Source organism: Aethalodelphis obliquidens, unplaced genomic scaffold (genome assembly GCF_003676395.1).
Source record: "Aethalodelphis obliquidens isolate GAN/ISIS:26980383/991018 unplaced genomic scaffold, ASM367639v1 scaffold5, whole genome shotgun sequence".
In the NCBI taxonomy this organism is placed as follows: Eukaryota; Metazoa; Chordata; class Mammalia; order Artiodactyla; family Delphinidae; genus Aethalodelphis; species Aethalodelphis obliquidens.
The window spans coordinates 28,242,032-28,265,840 of record NW_020837949.1 but is presented as its reverse complement, the minus strand read 5'-3'; the positions used below and the strand labels follow the sequence as shown (position 1 = coordinate 28,265,840).

At 35.9% G+C, this 23,809-nt stretch overlaps 1 protein-coding gene across 4 annotated transcripts in view; it reads left to right on the top strand.

Annotated features, from left to right (window-relative positions):
* PTPRZ1 (protein tyrosine phosphatase receptor type Z1) overlaps positions 1–23,809 on the top strand; it is a 170,520-nt gene that overhangs the window by 92,461 nt on the left and 54,250 nt on the right. For all 4 annotated transcript variants that reach the window (XM_027102082.1, XM_027102081.1, XM_027102084.1 and 1 more), the window contains exons 5-10: positions 217–312; positions 791–857; positions 7,321–7,478; positions 7,646–7,796; positions 16,538–16,722; positions 18,161–18,287. In XM_027102082.1, the coding sequence (XP_026957883.1) occupies positions 217–312; positions 791–857; positions 7,321–7,478; positions 7,646–7,796; positions 16,538–16,722; positions 18,161–18,287 (784 nt within the window). The remainder of the gene's footprint in view (positions 1–216; positions 313–790; positions 858–7,320; positions 7,479–7,645; positions 7,797–16,537; positions 16,723–18,160; positions 18,288–23,809) is intronic.

Below are 23,809 nucleotides of genomic sequence, written 5' to 3'. Positions count from 1 at the left end.
CCAACTTCGTATTTCTTTCTTCATTGAAGGATAAGTGATAGTTGTGTATACATGTAATTGATAAAATATTTTGACAATTCACAAAATATAGAATTATATAGTTTATAGAATTTTTCAAATAGAATTTAATGAACTGATAAATTATTTTATTGTCTTTTTGCTGACTTTTTTGTGAAGTCTTTGTATGTAATAAAGCCATCTTTGTTACATTTATAGATGCAAATCTACTGCTTTGATGCGGACCGATTTTCAAGTTTTGAGGAAGCCATTAAAGGAAAAGGGAAGTTAAGAGCTTTATCCATTTTATTTGAGGTAATCATTATACAGAGATTTAGCACTAACTTTTCAATCATGGGGAATTTCAAAACACACTTTTTTACAAATAGAAGGGCTTATAAGTGGAATGATAACTGGTGATTATTTTCAAAGAGAACAACCTCTTGGCTGGTATGTTTAAAAGGGGACTCTTGTATTTGTCAATTGGATATGTCACTTCCAGCTGGAGCAAATCTGTGCACTCGTACACTACAAGATTTGCTTATTCGCAAAGCATCAGCATGATACAGCAGTAACTGTGAATCGTAACATTTTAAAATGTCCTTTTCTTCATGGAAAATTTGAAAATTATCTGGTTTTTGTTTGGTTTATTCTTAACTTGCTGTGAAAAAAAAGTGTGCATTTAGGACATTACTTTTGAATACTTAAAATAGAATTTACTAATCTTTACATTTTATTGAATAATTAGTCAAATATTTTATGCAACTTTTAGAACATCATTATTCTTTCACAGGTTGGAATAGAAGAAAATTTGGATTACAAAGCAATTATTGATGGAGTTGAGAGTGTTAGTCGTTTCGGTAAGCTATTTGGAGAAATCTCTTTCTTCCAGATTTACTGGAATGCATATGAATTTTTACAATGTTTTTACAATGTTATAAAAATCACTTGTTCCAAGGAAGAAGGGCAGACATTTGTAAAGAGGAGCAATCTGTCACCTCTTACACTTGACAGTTTATACACTTCTCACTAAAGAACAATTTATCAGAAATTTTTGTCACATAAAATCATAAAACGTTAATGTAAGTAGGAAGTTGGAAGTTTTCTAATTCTTTTATTGAAAATAATCTAATCCCATTATGCATTTAAACGTATTTTTATTCTGTCTCTGCATTGTACATCTGTAAAAGACTCTATAATCTGAAACCAGTTAATTTTATAAAAATTATATTTTAAAGTGAAAAGGGAATTGTTACTCAAGTTCAAATGTATTCCCTGGTGGTTTCCTTGATAAGTCCTTTGCTTTACCAATATGATGAGATAAGATTTTTGGAAGGTGAATGCCCACATAGAACAAGGTTCACTATACTTTTATACTGTTCTGCCTGCTATCTCACGGATCTTGTAATTGGTCACAGCAAATGCTTTTGACAACATTGGCAAGAGACAGCAAACCTGTTGTTGTTGTTGTTTTATTTTTATTAAGCAGAGTATTAATGTTGTCCTGAGTTATCAATAAAGGAGGAGTATTCCTCTCCGGGAAGCTGCAAAATGCGAAATCAGAAACACAACTCACATAGATCCTTTTCCTGAAAGCAGAAATCTGGCCTAGGGTTGATTCATCTTTGTCAATTATATGTGAGAACTTGAATTGACCAAACTCTTCAGAAGTCAGGCATATGTGAGCTCCTGCAGTGCAGCTTTCTTTCTTTTTTTTTTGAAAGGTGCAATCAAACGGCATAAAGCTGTTAGTTATCTCCCTCCATCCACCTAGATTGCAGAATTCAACATTGAATGCCATAAGCCACACTTAATTTTTCCCTCATTTAGTCAGAAAGTGGAGTCTTTGCAGACTGCAAGAAAGCAGCTAGTTTGAATTCCTAAACTTAAAATGATGTAAAATATGAACCTGAATGTTCCCAGGCCTTGCACCAGCCTGTGGGACCACAAAAGTGATACTAACACTGGTTGTTAGTCCTGATTTGTGCAACTGTGGCACTTTGGCCACTCTCTTGAGGCCTCTTCAGTTGTTTCTGGGGGTCTCTAGGAGGGTGTAGTCTGAGCTTAAGAACCAATTTGCTCATGTTCTTGGACTAAAGTTTCCTTTTTAATATCTACTGTCTATAAGCCATTGAGGGGGATGCTTCATCAGAGCCTGCTGTCACATAGTACCCTCCCTGGGAATGTGGGTTCCCTAACAGCATTCTGCCTCTGTCCTGGCTCTTAATTCAGAAACAGAACAAATGGTCTCCTGGCTGTCTGGAAACACATACTAGTCTGCCCTCTATCTATCTATCTTCTCTCTCTCTCTCTCCCCATGCACCAACTTCTCTCCTCTTTTACCAAAAAATAAAATCCTCCATGCCTATCAGCCCATCTACTAGATACTTAATATTTCCATATACTCAGCAAGGACACCTAAGCCCATACAGTTGTAGAGCTAGGATTTAGAACCTGTCTGTCCAAAAAGTTTGTTCTAATATATTGTAGAGATTTATATTAGTTACATGTTTCAGAACACATATGAAACACCTATCAATCTGATTTGAATGGTTGTGAGATATGATCTGTCCAAACTAAATAAGTTAAGTCCTTCCAAAGTTAAATGTTTGAGAATTCTTGGATTAAATTTAGTCCTATTTCAGAGTCTAGCAAAACCCCTGGCGCCCCATAAACGGTAGGTTTCCCAACGTTGACTGCCAGCCATTGCTGCTGGGAACTTGAAGGCAGTGCTCGTCTTTAGACAGTGGCTCCGGAACTGCAGCTAAACTCACATTATATGGAGAATATGCGGCTAAAATCCTGCCACATATTCTCCATATAATGTGAGTGACACAAAAAAATCACCACTGTTCAACCATCATTCAGATTGTGAAGTCTGCCTTATTACGGTGTGGGCTGGTTGCTCATTTCCTATATTCCTCTCTAAGAGACAAACCCATTTCTCTTTCCTTCCCTCTTTCTCACCTTCTTTTCTTTTCCTTCCTTCCATCACACCTACTCTGTGTTAGACATTGCGTTCCTGTGGAGTGGTGAGGGAGGGTGCGGTTGCAGCAATCAGAGATAATGCATTAATATTCCCTAAGCAGAGCCCACAAAAGGAAAAACTGTTAGTCGAAATCCTTCAAGTTGCAAGAAGGAGACACACCCCAGGTAAATCATCAGTGATTCTCAAATGGGAGTTCTCATCAGAATGATTTGTGGTGCTTTCCTAATCACAAATGCAGGCCAGGAATTTGTATAGTGAAATCCTCACGGGCAGTGTTGATGTGGCCCCATCCTAAGTCTCATTGTCCTAAGTGATAAGAGTTGGTTTTAAGTATTTAATGGTTCTTTCCTTGCATTGGGCCTGACCATGGTCTTTGTCTTTATCTCCTTGTCTCTCACCCTCCTCATCTTTCCACCTCCTACTATCAGCCTCCCAGGAAGGAGGATCTGATTGGTTTGTTAACCATTAATTCATGTTCAAAGGAAGAGGATCACTGAGTGAATGACTGATCACAAATAGAGCAGTGTTGGCTCAGGTGTGATTCTCTCTTGTGTTAGTAATAGTGAGGTCATTCAGATGAGGTGCATGTTTTTGCAAGCCACAAAAAAACCCCACCTTAGTCCAGTTTTCTCATAAGATGATGGTGCAATTGGAAAATACTACTGTAATTGTAAAGTCTTGTGATATCAGAAAGAAACTTAGGACATGTACGTACATAACAAAAAAAAATAAGGTACAAAATAGTTAACGTGTCCATAACAGAGACTAGATAAGTGGTATTGAAGTGCCGTTGAAGGAAGAATGGATTCTATACTGAGATGAGGGAAGGAGGAATTGAAAACTTTCTTCTGATTCTTTCCATTGCTCTTAATTATTTCCCCTTTAATTTCTTCTCCAATTTCACGACAGTTATCTATTTCACCATCCCTGTTCAAATCTTCTGTTTTTCCTTTTCTGGCTTCTAGGTCTCCTGGTGTTTAATTTCCCACCTAATGTAGCAGTGAGTCAGTTTCTGGCTCCTTACTTAATTAGTATTCTCTACGTCCACATTTCCACGGAACATTTGTAAGATAAGTTTTTTCATCAGAAAAAGGAAGAATTGTAGTCCATTGATGATTTAAAAAGAGGTTATTTAATCACAAATTTTCTAAATATCAAAAACATAAATCTGAAAATATTCACATATTCAAAATAGTTTCCTTAGTTTCTGAGAACTTGAATCTGAGTCTGAATTCTAAATAATCTTGTCTTGACATTGGAGGAGAGGAAGACATACTTTTAGAAGTTACTAAGTAACCCATTAAACCTAATGTAACTTGAATTTTCTAATGGATTAAAACGACTTAGGTTGTATCTACATGACACTATCAATTCTGTCAATAGGTTTTTACTTCTAAGATTTAGTCTTAAATGCAGACTGGAAGCAGTTATCTATAACTTTATTAGCAGGCTTCTTTCTTCCTGAAGAAGTTTCTGTATTGCAGAAAAAAGTAACATTCAATAACTAACTTTTAAATGGAAATAGTTTTTTTCCTTGAGGCTTTCTGGATGTGTCCAATCTTCATTTCATTTAGAGCCGTAATACACTATTAAGATCATCTGGTCCAAAATGTAAAATAGATAGCTAGTGGGAAGCAGCCGCATAGCACAGGGAGATCAGCTCGGTGCTTTGTGACCGCCTACAGGGGTGGGATAGGGAGGGTGGGTGGGAGGGAGACGCAAGAGGGAGGGGATATAGGGATATATGTATATGTATAGCTGATGCACTTTGTTATACAGCAGAAACTAACACAACATTGTAAAGCAATTATACTCCAGTAAAGATGTTAAAAAAAAAATCATCCGGTCCAGTTATTTCATTTTGTAATGAGGAATTTGGGGTTCAAGAAGACTAAAATCTTGCAAAAGCTTTACTCTACTTAAGGTTTTCAACTCTGGCTGCATGTTTGAATCACCTGGGGTTGGTCTTTTAAAAAATGTAGATGCACCTAAAATTATAGCCTAAAAATAAATATAGATGCTCAGGTCCCACTACTAGAGATTTAAATTGAAACAGCCTAGGGTGGGGTCTGGGACATTGATTTTTTTTTAATGCTCCCCAGATAATTCGTATACTGCTACTCTGTACTGTACCATCTCACTTAGGCTAGATTAAATTGGCGTCAGGGACTATTTCTTTTTTTTTTTTTTCCCGGTACGCGGGCCTCTCACTGTTGTGTCCTCTCCCGCTGCGGAGCACAGGCTCCGGATGCGCAGGCCCAGCGGCCATGGCTCACGAGCCCAGTCGCTCCACGGCATGTGGGATCCTCCCGGACCGGGGCACGAACCCGTGTCCCCTGCATCGGCAGGCGGACTCCCAACCACTGTGCCACCAGGGAAGCCCAGGGACTATTTCTTAATGACCTAAATCTACAAGACAGAGCAGAGGACATGTACTGGACTGGGTAGTTAAACACAGATAAGTTAAAATAAGTTAAACACAGATCTCACTGGTAAGCAGATTGCTGCCCATATGAGTGAGGACTGGTACACAAAGAGCAAAATGGCCAAGGCAGTGCCATTGGTAAGTGCTGTTGGAAAGATGCAAGATCAAAAATGGGACTCTTCAAGGAGATGGATTTAGCTGGGTTGTTTCAAGGTTCTAAGACTAGATGGAACACTTAGGAAAGGTCTACCAATTTTTTGTAGGAATTCTCTATTCTCGATACAAGTTATATATCTTTGTAAATATAGCAGGAATAAATCAATATTTTTATTATATATATAAAATCTGAAATATATTTTCTACTCTTTGTCCTGCCTTTTTACTCTCTTAATGGTGACTATTGATAAAGAGATCCTGAGTATCATGTACATCATTTTTCCCTTTGTGAAGAACACTTTTTGCATGCTATTTAAGAAATCTCAACCTACCCTAACGTTATGGAGATAATTTTCTATGTTTTCCTCTAAAAGCCGTATTGGTCTGTTCACATCTAGATCCACACTCTATTTAGAACTGATTTGTGCTTACGGTGTGAAGTAGGGAATAAAGACTCATGTTTTTCTATAAGGATATCCAGTTGACACAGTAGTGCATATTGAAAAGGTTAATCATTCATTACATAGTAATTTTTCTGTCTTAAATCATGTAACCATATATGTGTGTGTCTGGACTCTTTATTTTCTTCCATAGTTCTCCATCTTTGCATAAATATCTCACTATCGTGATTTCTATGGCCTTATATAGTAGGTCTTCCTACTTGGTATCCCTACCTTTGTTATTGCTCAAGATTGTCTTAACATTTTTTGTGGTTACATTTAAATTTTAAAAACAGAATGTCATTTAATACACACACAAACACACACACACACACCCCAACACCAACCCATCTGGAATTTTGATTAAGATGTCATTGACTCCATAAAACAACTTGGGGAAAATTAACATCTTCACAATACTGAATCTTCCCGTTAACATGTTTCCCACCATTTTAAGGTTTTATCTAATTCTCTCAAAGTTTTTAAATTTTCAGTGTAGATGTTTTACACATCACTTGTTAGATTTACTTGTATTTGATATTTGTTGCTATCATGTTATATTGTTTGAAATTTCATTTTCTATTGTTTGTTACCAGTTAATAGAAGTACAATTAAGTTTTATATATTGGTGTTACATGCAGTGACTTTGCTAAACACACTTATTAGTTCTAATAGTCTGTAAATTATTTTCAATATCTCACATGCTCAGCTGAGTTATTTGAAAATTATGATGACATCATTTTTTCCTGCCCCATCTTCATGACTCTTTTTTTCTTTTTCATACCTTATTGTAAATAAATAAAGTAAATAAATGGTCCCAGTCCTCCAGTTCAATGTTAGATAAAAATGGTGGTATTGTAGAAGGATTCCTTGTCTCATTCTTTATCTCTAAGGGAAAAACTTTCAATAAGTCATTTTTAAATATGATGTTTATTATAGACTTTTGAAGATATCTTCATCAGAATAAGGTTTTGTTTTTCTTTTACACAAATTGGTATTAAATCCTATCAAATGGTTTTACTGTATCTATTCAGATGGCCATATGATTTCTGAATATCTTTCATAGGTAAAAATAATCTCTCCAGCATCTTGCCCATGTAATGATAAAGCAGCTAGCACTATGTAGGGATATATGCAAGAAAATTTAGAATACGCCAGTTTTATCACCATTTTTGAAATAAATCTAAAATGTTCTTAAAATTTCAGTTCTGATTAAATACATACCAAAGCATATGTCTTTGTTTCATAGGAGCTTTGAGCAGCTAAGTTCCACTGTTGGGATTTCAGCTGAGATGTGTGTGATTCCTTTGTAGGGAAACAGGCTGTGTTGGATCCATTCACATTGCTGAACCTTCTACCAAACTCAACTGACAAGTATTACACTTACAATGGCTCCCTGACATCTCCTCCCTGCACAGACACCGTTGACTGGGTTGTTTTTAAAGATACAGTTAGCATCTCTGAAAGCCAGGTAATCTTGGAAATTCACACAAATGAAGTAATTTGAAGCAATTTTGAAAGCATTATTTTCTAAGCTTTACTATAGAATATCTATTTTAATGCACTTGCCGATATGCCTTTGAAGCAGATACACAGTTAAATTATGTGTTATTATATGTTAAATTATCTTCTTTCCAGCTGGCTGTTTTTTGTGAAGTTCTTACAATGCAACAGTCTGGTTATGTCATGCTGATGGACTACTTACAAAATAATTTTCGAGAACAACAGTACAAGTTCTCCAGGCAGGTGTTTTCCTCATATACTGGAAAGGAAGAGATTCATGAAGCAGGTGTGTATTGAAATATAATTTTGTAGGAGGTAATTGTGGTATAGTGGAAAATATACAAGGCTTTGATTTTTGGAAATATTTTGATTATAGCCTTGTAGCTTTAGGTAAGCACTTTAACTTCTCTGAATCTCAGTTGCCATTTTTATAAAATGGCAATTAAAAATATCTGTCTTTCCAACATGAATAACCCCATTTTGCAGACAAGAGACACAGATTCAGTAAGGAAAGTAATTTTTCTAAAATACATAGTAATAGGTGGCAAAGTCACATACACACCTCCACATTCTTTGTGTCATTTGCCTGAGCTAACAGCTATAAGAGAGGGATGAATAAGGGGTGAGGTGTTCAGAGCTTGGGGAGATCACTTCTGGTTGGGATGACTAGGGAATCTCCGTGGGAGAACCACATTTGACCTGAGTCTTGATGTGTGATTTGGGTTTTAAATAAGTACTCATCCTTGTGCTGGCAGCTCCCAGAGAAGCCTAGTACCTAGTAAGGATTGAAACCAAAGGCACTGAATTATTAATGAATAAAAAGTGAGTCTTTCCCCCAGTTTCTTTCTTTGAAAGAAAAGAAGTTTGTCCTTGTCAAGTCCAGGCGATGGAGAGGAGGGAAAGTCTCTGGAGTCTTTTGAAGCTGACACAGCAGTCAGAAGCCTTTGAAAGTGTCCAGAGGACACAATCAGTTGCATCTACTGACTTGTTCTTTTCAGTTCACACTGAGGATGCACTGGTTCATGAAAGAAAGAGTTGAAGTGGCCTTTGCTCTGGGCACTGAAAACCTTTCCAAGTACATGGTCTTCTTTGATCCCCGTCCTGCAATGAATTTTTGGCCGTGTATAATATTAATTCAATAATTGTCTGCTTTTGAAGGTTGGGCATTAAAACAGCATGTTTTTATTGTTTCAATGTGATATTTTGGGGAACTGTTTATCCTTTAACAACGACAGAGCACAAGACAACAGTGATGAATAGCTGCACTTAATGTGACATTGTTTCAAATTAAATTGCCCCAAAGTGAGGACATTTAATTATATTTCTACCAAAAATAGTAAATACTAAAACTTCCTGTCTGGTAAATAATACACAGTTGATTAAAAAAAAGAAACAGATTTACCCATCTCCTTTTCCGAAATGCAAATGACCAAATCACAAAGTAAATAAATACGATTTTTTGGTCATGTACTTTTATTAGTTATACTTTATTAAAACCCTTCAGTGGCTCCCATTGCTTTTAGAATAAAATCCAAAGAGTGTGTCATTACATGGTAGGTCCTATTCAGCACTTACTGGCCTTGGTGCTTACCCATCCCTGGCCAACTTCCTTCCCTCATCCCGACCTCTATGAGGTCCCTGAAGGGGGCAGACCACACTCTCCCAGGTTGCATGTTCTTCCCTGCTGGTCTCCTCCTTGTTCTTCAAGACTCAGGTAGACCATTGCCTCCACTGGGGAGCCATCTCTGACTCTACCTCCACCCCTACCAAGCCTGGCTCTGGCCCGGGGGCACAGGACTGTGCCCTCGTGAAGGTGCCGTGCCCATAGGGTGCAAGATGAATGATGCTCGTCTGGAGTTCCTATACGCTGGGCAGCCACACTTCTTAGCAGTTGCCATTGTAGGATATTGTCTGTTTACTTATCTGTCCCCCACCACCGTCTGAGCTCCAAGAAGGAAGTAACTAAGTCTTTTATCACTTTACCTCCTTTGCTGGGCTAAAGTAAAGCTCTCATTCATCAAATAGTCACCAAATGACTGAAAAAATCCATTTGCATATATAATAAAAATATGGCAGGCTATGCTCAATGGGTGCCTCTTGCATCGTTTAACATGTAAACCCTTATGTAAACCCTTCCGTTTTAATGTACATCATTGTTGTTTTTCACAGTTAAGGGATGAAGGCTAAAAATAATAATAACAAAAACAGTAATAGACCGGTGTGTTCAAACAAGCATTGGCCGTATTTTCCTCATTTTATAGTTTGGGAAGCTGATATTCAGTGGCTCACCCAAGTTCATGGAACTGTAAAAGGCTGGAGTCAGTATTTGAACCCAGGTCTTCCTAATTCTACAGACTTTCAAAGCTCTCTCCACTATGCTTTATAAGGGAACATAATTTATGCTTACATAATTTTATAATAAAAACTGATGACTTTAATGACGTGAAACTTTTTTAAACATAGTATTGGCTCTTTTCAAAAACTAGGACAATTGAATTCTTGCATTTTCCATTATGAGTATTTGCATTCACCAAGCACGTATTTTCCATGTGCATATTCCTGTGATTTTTTTTTCCCTTAATACACTATTGCCCTTCTACTTTCTCGAACTGAATTTGAAAATAAGAACTGAGGATTGCATTTATTTTCAGGATTTAATCTTTATTAAATTTAGTCTGAAAATGTTTTTATTACATGAGCGTTGTAAAAAAGGAGAAAATATAGATAAGCACACAGGAGAAAATAAAAATGCCTTATACTGTCATTACCCAGAGATAACTGCTATGAGGATTTTGAGGAATATCCTTCTAGGTCTGTCTCTTAAATTAAAACTATATTATTGTATCTCACAAAAATCAGGCTGTACCACACTTATCTGTTTATTGATTTTGCTTTACTTAATGATGTAAATATATCATTAATCACATTCTTAATTTTATGTACTATTCCATTGTGTAGTCATAGCAACTTATTAAATCAGTTTCTCAGTTTGGGACATTCAGATTATATTTCTATATTTTGCTATTATAAATATCAAACATCCTCATTTTGACCATGAGAAAAGTAAGAGGTGGCATGAAAATTGTTAGAATTCTGCTCTTGGTAAATGCATTGTAGAAAAACATATTTTGCAAAATATCAATACATTATAAGTAATTGCAAAACCCATGAGAGGTCTGCATATCCATGCAAACTTCTTGAGGGTAGAAATCAAGCCTTATTCATTTTTGCATTCATAGGAAGATGCACTCAATGTTTGTGAATGAATCCATATTTTACCAGAACTTCAGTCCTGTATTTTTGCATTTTTACCTAGCGTTGCCATTTATTAAAAGGCATTTATTTTTGGCTTCAAGGAATGGGCGGTGGCTCTTCTAAGAATCACAGAATTTAGTGGAATCATCTGATCTTGAAGGAGTTAGTACCAGCTGTCTCTTAGTTAATGAGAAATACGTGTCAGTAACCATACAAACATAACGTGTGTGTAGAGGAGGTGAAGTCCAGGTTTGCCCCCTGCCTTCCAGGCAACAGATGCCTCCCTGCTGCCCTCTTATCCCACTAGCAAGGCTCTCCACCTAGAAGCAGGGGCCTCCTGACGCACAGTAGGAAAGAGCTGGGTCTTTTAAAGCCCAGTCGACTTCTGGTTTCAAACCGCAGTGCAAATACTTATTCGTTATATAAAAATTGTCAAGTTATTTAATTTCTCTGAGCTCAGTTTCCTCACCTATAAAATGTGAGTTCAAAATGGCCACCTTGTAGGGTTGTTGTGAGGTTTAAATGAACTAAAGTTTGCAAAGCAGTCCATTCCCTTGAACATAATATGCTCCAGACCCATAGCTCCTATTACTGTAGTGTATGTGTTTGTGTGTATGTATACACTCATGTATATATGTGTGTGTGTGCATTTATATATTTGTATATATAGAATGGGGCAAGCTCTCACTAGTACGGCGTGCTATTCAAGTTTTCCATGCTTAAGGCTTTTGTTTGTTAAGTAGAATTATAAATGCACTTTAAATCTCATTTGCTAGCATTGTAATATTATTTAATGCAAACTTTTTTTAAAAAAACCATAAAATATAAAATGCTTTTCAAGGCAGGGTAGCATGAAAAGAGTGTCTTCATAGCTTAGTGTTGTATTTGAGCTATGAGAAATTTTCTGTAGTTTCCTGAAAAATGTCATGATGCATTATGCATCAGTAGACCTACCTTCCTGAAGGTCAGTAGTTGTAAATAGCATTCATTAAGGTCACATGTACATTAACTCTGTGCTCTAACCATCTGCAGAAAAGTGACATGGAGATTATCTACTTCATGGAAGATTATATGTTACAAATTGAACTGTTGACGAAATGACTGTGTGTTCCTAGAGAAGATTGACTGAATTAGGTAGAATTCGAAAAATTTCTTTTGGTTATTTAAAGGGAATGGCATATAATCATTGAGAAGTGCAAAGCAGTGATAGATCATTTCTAGTTAGTTTTAACATTTGTGGCAATCTTTACATTCGTCTTATTAAGATCTGCTACTCCGTGAGGGGAAATCACAACCTTAATATTGATTGTCTTCTGAGTCTGTCAGTCTTCAAGTTCCTCACGTGGTAGTCATCAAATTCCCTGTCTCAATACTTTTTAAAATGAGGCTCATAGACCTCAAACAAGGATGTGGTGGATTTATCAGTGCGCATTCACGGAAGTACTTTTGCCATGGGCTGTGTTAAACTGTACCAAACCTCAAACAATGGGAAATACTGGGTAAAAACCTAGTGACGTTTTCTCTGCCACTCCCCAAGAATCACCACGCTGTCTTTTCACTTCCATCTACATTTTTACTCATAATCCGTGGAAGTAAGACTGGGCCTTCTCCCTTAGGGCATGTGTCCCTTCTCCCAGGATGGGCACATAGAACAGCAAAGGCAGAAAAAAACTCCTATCTCCTGCCCTCGACCATCGGCACCGACTTTCGTGATTAGCCAATCACGAGACATGTCATAGGGAAAGAGGTGTCATGTTCTCCTCCTTTGTGCTTTTCCTTCATTTACTTCCTTTTCTTTTCCCACTTCTTTTCCTTTTTCCTCATGACACTCAGCGCTTTGCCTATTACTCTTTTGCAATTTGCTCTGCAAGGCATACGCGTTCCTATGTAGGAGGTGTTCACTCTCCAGATCCAGTCATTAAGTGATGAGAAGGGAAAGGACTTCGTGTGACCTAAGTGTGTGAAGCTTTTACAACTTTTAGTGAGAAAAACGTGTACTTTTGAAAAGCACAACCTAATTTGATCTAAATGGCAGAATTTTTTAAAGATTATTTTGCATTCCTCTGTAAATGGAGTCTAGGATTTGGAAACTAGAAGCACCCATTACATTTAATACCTTACTAAATTTAAGGATTAGAGGAGTGAGTTTCCTATAGGCAGGGATGACACCGTCTTTATTTGTATGTCCAAGAGCACCTGGAACCAAGTAGATGAGAACTGAATGTTAAAAATAAGTTTTTAAGTAAGAACACTTACCACTCCCTTAAAATGGAGACCACATTCTCATTCTTTATATGTGAGGATCCCTTGCATGTGAACTGAAGCGCTTACTTGTATTCTGTGTGACTCGACGTGGACTCCAGATTTGTCACAGCCTGGCTCATAGCCACAAGCTTGCAGAAACCCGATTCTCCTCCTCCTTGGCCAGTGTTCCTTAAAGGATCAGTAACTGTGATCCAGGTCACGTGTAGCTTGTAGAAAGGAACCAGGGCATGCGATTCATTCCTAAGGAAGGAAATGGGACCTCAACATATTGTAGTTGTGAACTCCCCATAATCAAGGAAATTATATTTTTGTTACTATTTTATTACATTTATTGGTAGCTTGTATTTGGTGTCTGAATATATGTTGATCTGGAAGACACTTCTTGATTTTCAATCCAGATAATGAGCTTTATGGAGTGTATGTCCTTCTAATAAGATAAACTATTTTCAATACAAAATATAATGAAAACTTAGTGCAAATTAATAACTTATTCCATAGTCATTACGCAGCTTTATGTCTGAACACCAAGTAGTGTATATAAAATTAACTAGATTGTTATTTAAAAGATCCCATCCTACCTTATAGAAGGGCAACCCTTTGGCAAGGTCACAGACTATATACGGAAGTACTGGTCTTTCTCTTGAATACATTCTAAAGTATATATCTTTTTTCCATAAAATTCTGTATTTCAGCATCTAAAGATAAGATTCAGCGGCAGCTTTATAACATATTACTAAGCTATGATTATCAATAAGCAAAAGGAATGTTTTAAAAATAAATTTCTAATTACAATGTAAATTTAAACTCTTAAACAAATTACTAATAAGCTTTCACAGAAATGTAAAGAAGAAAACAAAGGAATGAAAACCTGGTGGCAAGGAAATGTGAATTTCTTTTCAGATTCCTACTTTATATTAATGCTGATGAAGTACCCACTGATTTCTACTATTAAGGCAAGATAAACATAGACGTCTGACCAAAATTGCCTGCACTATTTAGGAAGTAGTCCTTTGGGTATTTTGCAGCTAATAATTTTATGTTTTTCTCAGTTTCTCAGAGTTTTATGTTTTGTGTACATGCATAAAACTCTAATGCATTTTAAGATAGTTTCATCTTTGAGGAAGAGATAGTTCACTTTAAATCATTCTCACTCTGTACAAAGTGGGAGTGATTTTTGAACAAAATCTGCAAATGATATTGTCCAGAATCACTTTCCGTCTTTTAAAAACAGACTTGGGATTCATCAGAATCTAGGCTGAGGCAGTCCTGTTCCTCCACCTGTATAGTTTGTTAGCAGCTTACTTCTGAGATGCTTTGGTGGTCTTCTGCCATCTGGCGGACACTAATAGAATTGTCACTAGATAGAGTAACGATGATGGAGTCTAGACCTGAATTAGAATACATTTTCTTATTCTGAATTCGTGGTTTTTGATAACGGAAGAATTGTCCTCTTGTTCCCAAAGGAACACCCCACCCTACATCCTCGATAAACAAAAAATAGTATATAGTTTTAACAGTGAAAACTTCTGTCTCTAACTCATACAAAGTTATTCATATATTGATTTAAAGAGTATATGTGTATATATATTTATGTTTATGTTTATATATATTTATGTTTCTCTGAATCATTCATATACCATTGCTAGCATAGCATACATATGCCAAAATATCTGTTATTAAGTACTGTAATAAAATTTGTTTCGATTTATAAGGTCAATTGTTAGTTTTGGGTGCCCTCCCATGTTCACGAGAAAAACTACAGACTGATAGAGACAAAAAGGCTTTTTGGTCATATTCTGATGCTGCTGCTTGCATGTTTTCGTTGGGTCCTGGAAATAGTTTTGGCAGTAGCAATGATTGGTTGACTTAAGTAAACTGCGTGGTCTCGTCCAGTGGTTTGTAACTTCTGGTATCCCTTTAAAGCAAAGCCTGTATTCTGTGAGCATAATATGCTCTGCGAGCATAATCTTTGGCCTTAGAGACCTTTCTCTCCCTCTCTTTTGCAAATCTATCTGGCCTATGAAGAGATTATATTCATTACTTTGCTTTATTAGCACAGTATCATGAATTTTGTCATTTTTATCCTCACAGTCCAAATTACCACATTATGAATGTATTTCAGAAAGTATCAGAGTTTTCCTTCTGATGGGACTACATTTTTGGCATGATTCCCAGCATGGGTTTCAATTCATTTTAAGAAGTCCCTGAATGAGTTTCAGTATATTTTTTCAGCTAAGACAAACAAATCTTCTAATTCCCTGAAATTAATTGCTTAATCTATTTATGATGCCAAAGTGGGATTTTTGTCAGCAGGTCTGAAAAGTATTGAAATAATAGTTTTAGTTGTTCTTCTCTGGTTTTCTGTCATAGGGAATTTTTAATTCGTTTAAGGATTTTCAAACAATAAAACGTCTGATAATAGACCATCTTTTATCATTGAAATTCTCCTCATCCTGAGCTAAGCATATTTGTCAGGTACCCAACAAGTGTAATAAAGACACCATAAACTTGAAGATATACTTTGTTCCTTTATTTTTGAAAATGAATCAGTATGCCAGATATATTCAAGACAGTGTTCTGGGCAATACAGAAATATGAAGCTCTGGTTCTTATGTTTATAATCTACTAAAGGAGTTAAGACATGCAATGAAATGCAATGAAATAATAATAATGCAATGAATAATAATGCAATGAAATAATAATGAATAATAATGCAATGAAATAATAATGAAATAATAGTGGTAAAACAAAACAGACAATTGAAAAAGACAGCGATCACTTCAGCAGAGATCAAAGCATGCATGACAGAGAAGGTTGCGCTTGATCAAGACATTTCCTGAGTGGGAAGATCAGACGTCAACAGATAGAGATAGGAGGTGTCGACTGAAAAAAAATGCACAACCTAAAAGTTGAGCGTTATGTTTTATTCGGCAGACATTCTAAGCACTTCAAGCCCAGGAGACAGGACTCTCAGATCACTCTGAGGGACTGCTCCAAAGAGGCAAAGGGGGAGCCAGGATATATAGGAGTTTTTGCAACAAAGACCAGGAAGTCAGAACATCAAAAGATTACCTACTGTTAATTCAAGAAAACCAGGTATCTCAAGTTAAGGAAGTTAGCATTTTTCTATGTATCGGAGGATGCACGAGTCTGGGCTCACTGAAATCATTCCTTTGATATGCACCTCAGCTGTCTGGGGTCAGTTTCCTGTACACTGTCATCCTGAGTTTCCTCAGGGGGCACTGTTGGGGCAGCTGTAATGTGATGGCTTGACGGCTGCAACATCCTTTGTTTACTGATATGGCAGGCAATATTTTTCATTCACAGAAGGAAGGAAGAAGTATCTCAGATACAGGAAATGGCATGAACAAAAGTGCCACAGTGGGAAAGTGTAACTTTTTACCCTTTATTAAAATACAACAAAAATGTTCACAGAATATGTTTCACTTGTTGAAATCCTAGAGGGTGACAGTTGTATCGATAACTGTACTTTTTTTTTCTCTGAAGTTTGTAGTTCAGAACCAGAAAATGTTCAAGCTGACCCAGAGAATTATACCAGCCTTCTTGTTACGTGGGAGAGACCTCGAGTAGTTTATGATACCATGATTGAGAAATTCGCAGTTCTGTACCAGCAGTTAGAGGGAGAAGACCAAACCAAGCATGAGTTTTTGACAGATGGCTATCAAGACTTGGTAACTATAAAATCAATTGTTTCATGTATTGTAGTTTAATTTTTAGGGTAAGAGCTTAAAATGATTGTATATTGTCGCCTTTCGTGACTTTAGACTTTGTATGAAGCTCTCTAGTGGGGTGAAGGGGACACAGAAGCTATATTTAACTATGTCAGAACTTACAGTGGTTGACACTAGGTTCTTACTAATGTTTTGAATTACGTGGAGACCACAGCTTTGCCAACAGCAACATTGTAGAGTAGACACTTATGGAAGACTTAGAACTGGAGATCATCTAGTGCAGCCTCTCTTTACAAAGAAAAGGACTCAAAGAACAGTTAAATACTTTATGCTCTCACCGTTGGGGAAAGAACTGGGCCTGGAATGTCAGTGCTCTGATACCGTCGTATGTTGTTTCCCCATCATACTGAATCAGCACAAGGGAAATAGAGTAGGGAATAGAGTAGGGGTCTTGAAAGTCCTTTTCTTTGCATCAAATTTCCAAGTAACAGGACTTCCCTGGTGGCGCAGTGGTTGAGAGTCCGCCTGCCGATGCAGGGGACAGGGGTTCATGCCCCGGTCCGGGAAGATCCCACATGCCGCGGAGCGGCTGGGCCCGTGAGCCATGGCTGCTGGGCCTGCGCGTCCAGAGCCTGTGCTCCGCAACAGGAGAGGCCACAACAGTGAGAGGCCCGCGTACCGCCAAAAAAAAAAAAAAATTTCCAAGTAACAGATGTGAAGTCAATTGAGATAGAACTCTGGGGACATGAGGCAGGTAATCCTTAGTAAAGGATCCATGTCCTCTTGCTCCCCACCCATGCACAAGAATTAAAGAAAATAAAGTACAGATTCCTTCTGTGACCTGAACATCTCAGTATTAAGCTTTGCCCTGGAAGGGAGGTATTGAGGTATAGCTGAGAAAACCCCTCAAGAAAGCCCCCAGTGTAGGTCCAAGACCTTGAACTCTGAATACAGACACTCACTGGGGTGTCACTCAAGCCCTAGGAACCTGCATTTAAACAAAAGCTGGTGTTGAATATTATATAAACAAAATAATGAGATTTGTAACAACTTTTTAATTCAGATGTCTAGAACAAAGACACTATGAATTGAGAAAGTTGAGGGATTTATGAGAATATACTATTTTTCACTCCATAATGATGTGAAGATAATAATTCTATTTACATAGAAATTTTAAATAAATATTTAAAATACGAAATTTTCTAATACTAGATCTGAGTTGTAAAAGAAAAAAAAAGTGTAGTTTTCCAGTATCTCCCTAATTCACAAATATCACAAGTTCAACTTAACAACATTGCATAGAATTTTTTCTCAGGCTAATAAAATATAAATTTTTCTATTGACAAATGAGAAAATCTTTTCTAAGCACCGATGTCTAGCATGTTAGTACTCCTATGAGAATAATACATTTGTACAATTACTGCCACCTTTCTTTTAGGGTGCTATTCTTAATAATTTACTACCCAATATGAGTTATGTTCTTCAAATAGTAGCCATATGCACTAATGGCTTATATGGAAAATACAGCGACCAGCTGATTGTGGACATGCCTTCCAATGACCCTGGTAAGTGACCCCCTGATATGCCTTATCTAAATAAATGAGGCTAGTTTAATTTCTGAATGCATTGGTGCTTTCTCTCTGACTTTATATTCTTTTGGCCAAAAGGCAAAATGATTTCCTTTTTAGTCTGGATCATCAGGTAATTTTGTAAAGCATGGAACTCATTTTTCATGTAGCAGATATGGTGCAGCACAATAAGTAAATTTATTCTTAATATTGAAGTTTTCTATTTGTAAAATAAGAACAGCAAAACCTATGGTAACGTCTGTACTGGCCACCAAATGAAAATAGCTAAGTAAATATAAAGTCTTTGATTTTGGAAAATAAAGAGTTGATTTCATTTGTGTTTATTTCCTCTTTCAGCCCCCAAAGCATTTTGTAGTAAGTATATACGTGATTCAAGAATCATGTGAGGTACTTTGAAATATCTATACAAAGCATCTCAAAAGTTTATCTTAGATATTTTAATCCACTTTTTGTAATTTGGTGGGGGAGGGGGAGCTTTCCTCTTAGATTTGCCAGTATTATTCCATAAAAGCAAACAAAAAAGTTGTTTCTAATTGTATTTCATTTGCATGCATCTTCTCTAAGTATTACAGGAAAATCTTTGATCTCAAGGCATATGCAATAATTGAATGAAGTGCTGACCATCATAATTTGACAATTTACAAATTTACATAACTAAATTAAAGCCTTCCTTTTGTTAGTATAAGCATTTTTAAAGTGATGATAGAATGGAATTATATATGTACATATATGTGTGTGCGTATATATATGCATACACATCGTGCACATGCATGTTCATAAATATATGCAAACATACATACATACACACATGTCAATATTCTTTGCTCATCCCTATCATGAGGCTACTCACTGAAATTTTCACAAGTTTTTAATGGCGATGGTTACAAGTGATATTAATTGTAGCGTATTTTACTTTTACATATGGAAGGAAAACTGATGTCTGTTGATTTGCCCTTGTGGTCTCTATGCCGTAGCAGGGCTTTAATCTGTTACAGGCTCATTCATTGATGACCTCATCATAGTTGTTCTCATTAGTTGAACTTTTAAGTTAAAGAATATATGTCAGAGCGTTAGATGTTAGATTATGGATCCTTCCAAACCACAGGCTACAAAACTTGCCAAGATATTTCCCAAGTTAGAGCATTGATGGCTAATGAATATTACTACTTTCATGATGGCAAAATCATTATTTAATAATATTTCTTATAATCTGCCTCATGTCCTGGGTATAACCATCTTTCCTATTGCTTTTATTTAGCATTATTTTTCAAAAGCAGGGTTGTTTTAAATGGAATGTGAGCTCTAAGTCTTATTGAAAGGTGAGTATCAAATTAACTGACCGTGGTTTCACTGTACCATATCATGCCCCTCCATTGAATGTCATCCTTCACCAAAGTTCCCCATATTGATCCACGCCCAAAATGACATCAGTAGCAGTGCACCATTGACCATGTTGGCCAATATCATATGTGAATTGTTTAAATGTGATATATAAAAATCTCCTCTAATATATTGAATGCATTCACTTAACTTTACTATCTTGGTTTGATTATACCACTCTAATTTCTGAACATAAAAAAATTTCCCAGGAGTTTACAAAAAATAATTTTAGCTATTTATGTTGTACACTTTCTTACTCTAGCCACTATGCTAAAAGTTTAGACTTTCTGAATTTTTTTGTTTTTTATTTTTGAGAGAGAAGCTTATTGCATATGGAAAAACAGATCAAATGTCTATTTTCTACAGAGGTGATTTCTGAGTGATCCTTTTAGACTGAGTCTATACTGGCACAAAGTATAATGTACTTGTATCATTTGTAGCACTTACACCATTTGTACAAAATAATACATATTATAACTTAATTTCTATTTGTTCAAAGGATCGGGACACCATTGAACTAATGAGGTGCTAGCTTGGACACATCATTTAATCTCCATGGATATCCCAGTCCCTTAGAGCATTTTGTACATGTTTTGGTAAAAGATGGTATTTGATTTGATATTTTAGTATGATATTACTCTTAAAAGCCAAGGGTTAAAAACTTAGTTTATTTCTACCAAAAAGTCCTTTGTCTAAAACCAATTTACCCAAAGTTTGGGCTCTTCCTATTTTGATAAAAAAATATTAGTTCTTTCTTAGAACTCATTCTTTCTGATTGTGAAGACTACGATGGCATTTCAGCCCATATATTTTCAGTTCATCATTGAAATTACATTACCTTAAAGATTGTTTCTTTGGTAAATATATCACAGTAAAAGTCTTGACAGCAGTACTATCCTGTGGTTTAGTGTGATGGTACTTACAAGATTTGTAAATTTTATGATTTATGTGGCTAATATAGATGTAAGTGGCTTTTGAGTTTGCTGCTTATTTCATGGTTTTTATTAGTACCATTTCATCCTGTTAATCATGTTGTTTCATTACCTTAGTAACATTGTAATGTACCCTATTGAATTATTCTATTATTTTGGGTAAGCTGTTTCCTAAATACTGTACTGTTTGTTGCTTTTGTTTAAAAGGAATGAAGGAGATCACTTATAATTGCCCTCATTCCTTCAGTCACAGATTTTAAATATTCTAATCAATATCTGTGAAGGAAAACTCAATCTTCCAAATTGTGCATTTAACTTTGGCTAATTTGATTAATTTATCACAACTTATCACTTAAAATGCATTTTAATTACATTTGTTGTTGTGTACAACAGTATCACCATAAATTAGTGTCCATTAAATTTATTATAAATCGCTATTTTAAGATATATGCATAAACTCATGTCCAGAAACAATTTAAATTTGTCGAGGAAACCTTTTTAAGGTTAAACAAAATGGATATTCTTTTTAAAAACTTTTTTAGAATTATTTCTTTTTTATTTGGTTGTAACTAAACTAATGCTCGTTTCTATAATGTAGATCTAATTATGAAATAGTTATAGAGGACATTATTTAAGTACATGTTTTAGGGCCTTGATAATTATATGTGTTAAATGCATGGTGAATTAGGTCAACACATTTTCCTGTATTGTGTGCTTTTCATTTGTATAACAATTGTCTTTGTTAAATCACTATATATTGTCCTTATTCAGCCTGTACCATACTACACTACAGGAGTTATTATATAATGATATTTAAAAATCACACTTCAAAGAGATTGCAGTTGACATTGCTTTTGCCTTTTTGCACTGTGAAACTTGGCTTAAAACCTTCAAACAATTAAATAAGCCTTGCTTGCCAACCTACATCAGTGTTGCTTTTCTGTGTTATGGAATGTTAACGTGTGACTAACATGCTCTTTTAGAAAATCTAACATTGCATGTGCCTCAAAACAAAACCAGAACGAACTAATAGGTTTTGTTCTATTATCACATATTTGAATTTTAAGTGTTCAGTCAAAAAAATATATTGACAGTCTTCACTATCGGACTTTTTGTATCCTTCATGGAGTCTGTTTTGATGAAGTGAGAAGATTCTGTAAACCAGTATAATTTTTTATCTGTTTAATATATGTGCCTGAGTCAGACCAGTGGCCACTAAAACATTAGTTATTATTTGCAAGAAAACAACAGGCCAAAGTGTACCCATTCTGAGACCTCATGCCAATCAGCAGCACTAGACCTTGAGTGCTATGAGCTCTCAGACCAGGATTATGGCTCGGATTCTCCAGGGAGATAGAAACAACCTTTCAAAATTATTTTATTTCAAAATTGTTCTGAAGAGGCTCAGCAAAACACTTGTAGATTATTTTGGGCAGGGCTATTAAGTGTTCCTGGGCAACCCCAGGATTTCGGTCAATGCAAATGATCTGAGTCTAGTAGGAAACCAAAATGAAGATCCTTCAAAGTGGGTTTTTATGTACCAACACGAAGGCACCCATACTTGGGTGCTATATTCACCCATGAATGTGCCATGAAATAAAGGATCAAAGCGCTGCTTGGACCCATAGGTTCTGCCCCTAGGGCCTGAAGGGGCCCAAAGGAAACTTCTTGCTTCTTATTGCGGTAAACAGCAAAGCCAGTTATAGTAGAACTCACTGATCCTGATACTCGTTAGAGGATATGATTGAGTAGAATTATGTATTTTAACTTAATAGGAAACATAATCTATACAGTTAAGTTATGCTCTGGTCAAAAGATAAAAATTAATCAAATGCAATACACACAGAGAGTACTGAAAGAAAAGAAAATCAGTCCTCAATGTAATAATTATATACACCCCACCCCAACCCTGACAATAAATAAGAGAATTATCTTTGCTCATTAAAAGTATAAAGTTAGGTGAAGTTAGACCAGTTTTTAAAAACACTTCTGTAAGAACGTTGAAGAGAATGGACTCTCACTGAGATGTTTTTCGGTAGCCTCTTAACAGAGAAAAATCTGTATAATATATATATATCACTTAACAGGCATTTAATTATGATTTGCCCTTATTAATGTTAAAGTATTTTAAAAGTACATGAAAAGGATACATAAGGATACATAAAACTATGTATTGTTTTACATGCCGAAATGGGAGATTTTTACATGCATGAACTTCTCTAATTGTAGTTTTTTAAAAATCATATTAAAGGTTTTTTTATTTCTCTCTCACAGTTTAGTTGCCACCCATTTTAAAATTCACATATACTGGTTTCCTTGGAGGTTATAGAGACACAGTTTCAGACTATTGAAATCACTTTCATTTAAAAATATAAAGAATAAAGAGCATGAAAAACGGGGTGGGAAGGGGTTTCACAGAGACAAAAATAGAAAAAGGAGAACACTAATGATCCCAATGAAAGTTTTCAAATTCCTTCTTTTAACAAGAAAAAAATAATAATTGAGAGTTAAGATTTAAGACTACGATTGTTTCCCATGAATATTTTCATTTTTATAGCATCGAAAATTATTCAGGGTAAGTAACTTTAAAATAATTAAATAGTCAAGAGTATTAATTTTATCTAAATCTTCATGGGGCCTGGGCTTACTTCTATGTTTTACTTGAGTTCTTGTCTAAATAGAATTCGGGCACATAACTATATTTTATAGTTTTACATTTCTTAATACCTAGAAATTTTATCATAAAAATAAACTCAAGAAAGTCTATATTGTAAAACAGGCCTGGATGTGATAAATATTTAATGTTAGTTCAGTTATGCCTTTGAAAATTCTATAGACTATGCATTTCCTTTGAGGATCTATAGAGGCATAAAAAATAGAATATAAGCAGCTGTAGGATAGTGAAGAGCATAAACTTCGGAGATGGAATGAGATTCTCTAAAATCATAGGCATAAGAAGGGCATCTTTGTAATAATGCTCAAGCCCTCACAGTTACCCTGTCTCCCATCTTCCTGATGCAGCTTGGATGAAGAGTGAGGAAAAGTGGTCCTCGAGCTCCTCAGTAATTTGGCAGTGGGGCTACATTCCTTGTTGGAGAGAGGGAACCAGCTCCTTATCTTTCCTGACATTTACTGACGGGTCTTGTTTTAGGATTGAGATAGCCAGGGACTAGAAATACGCTGATT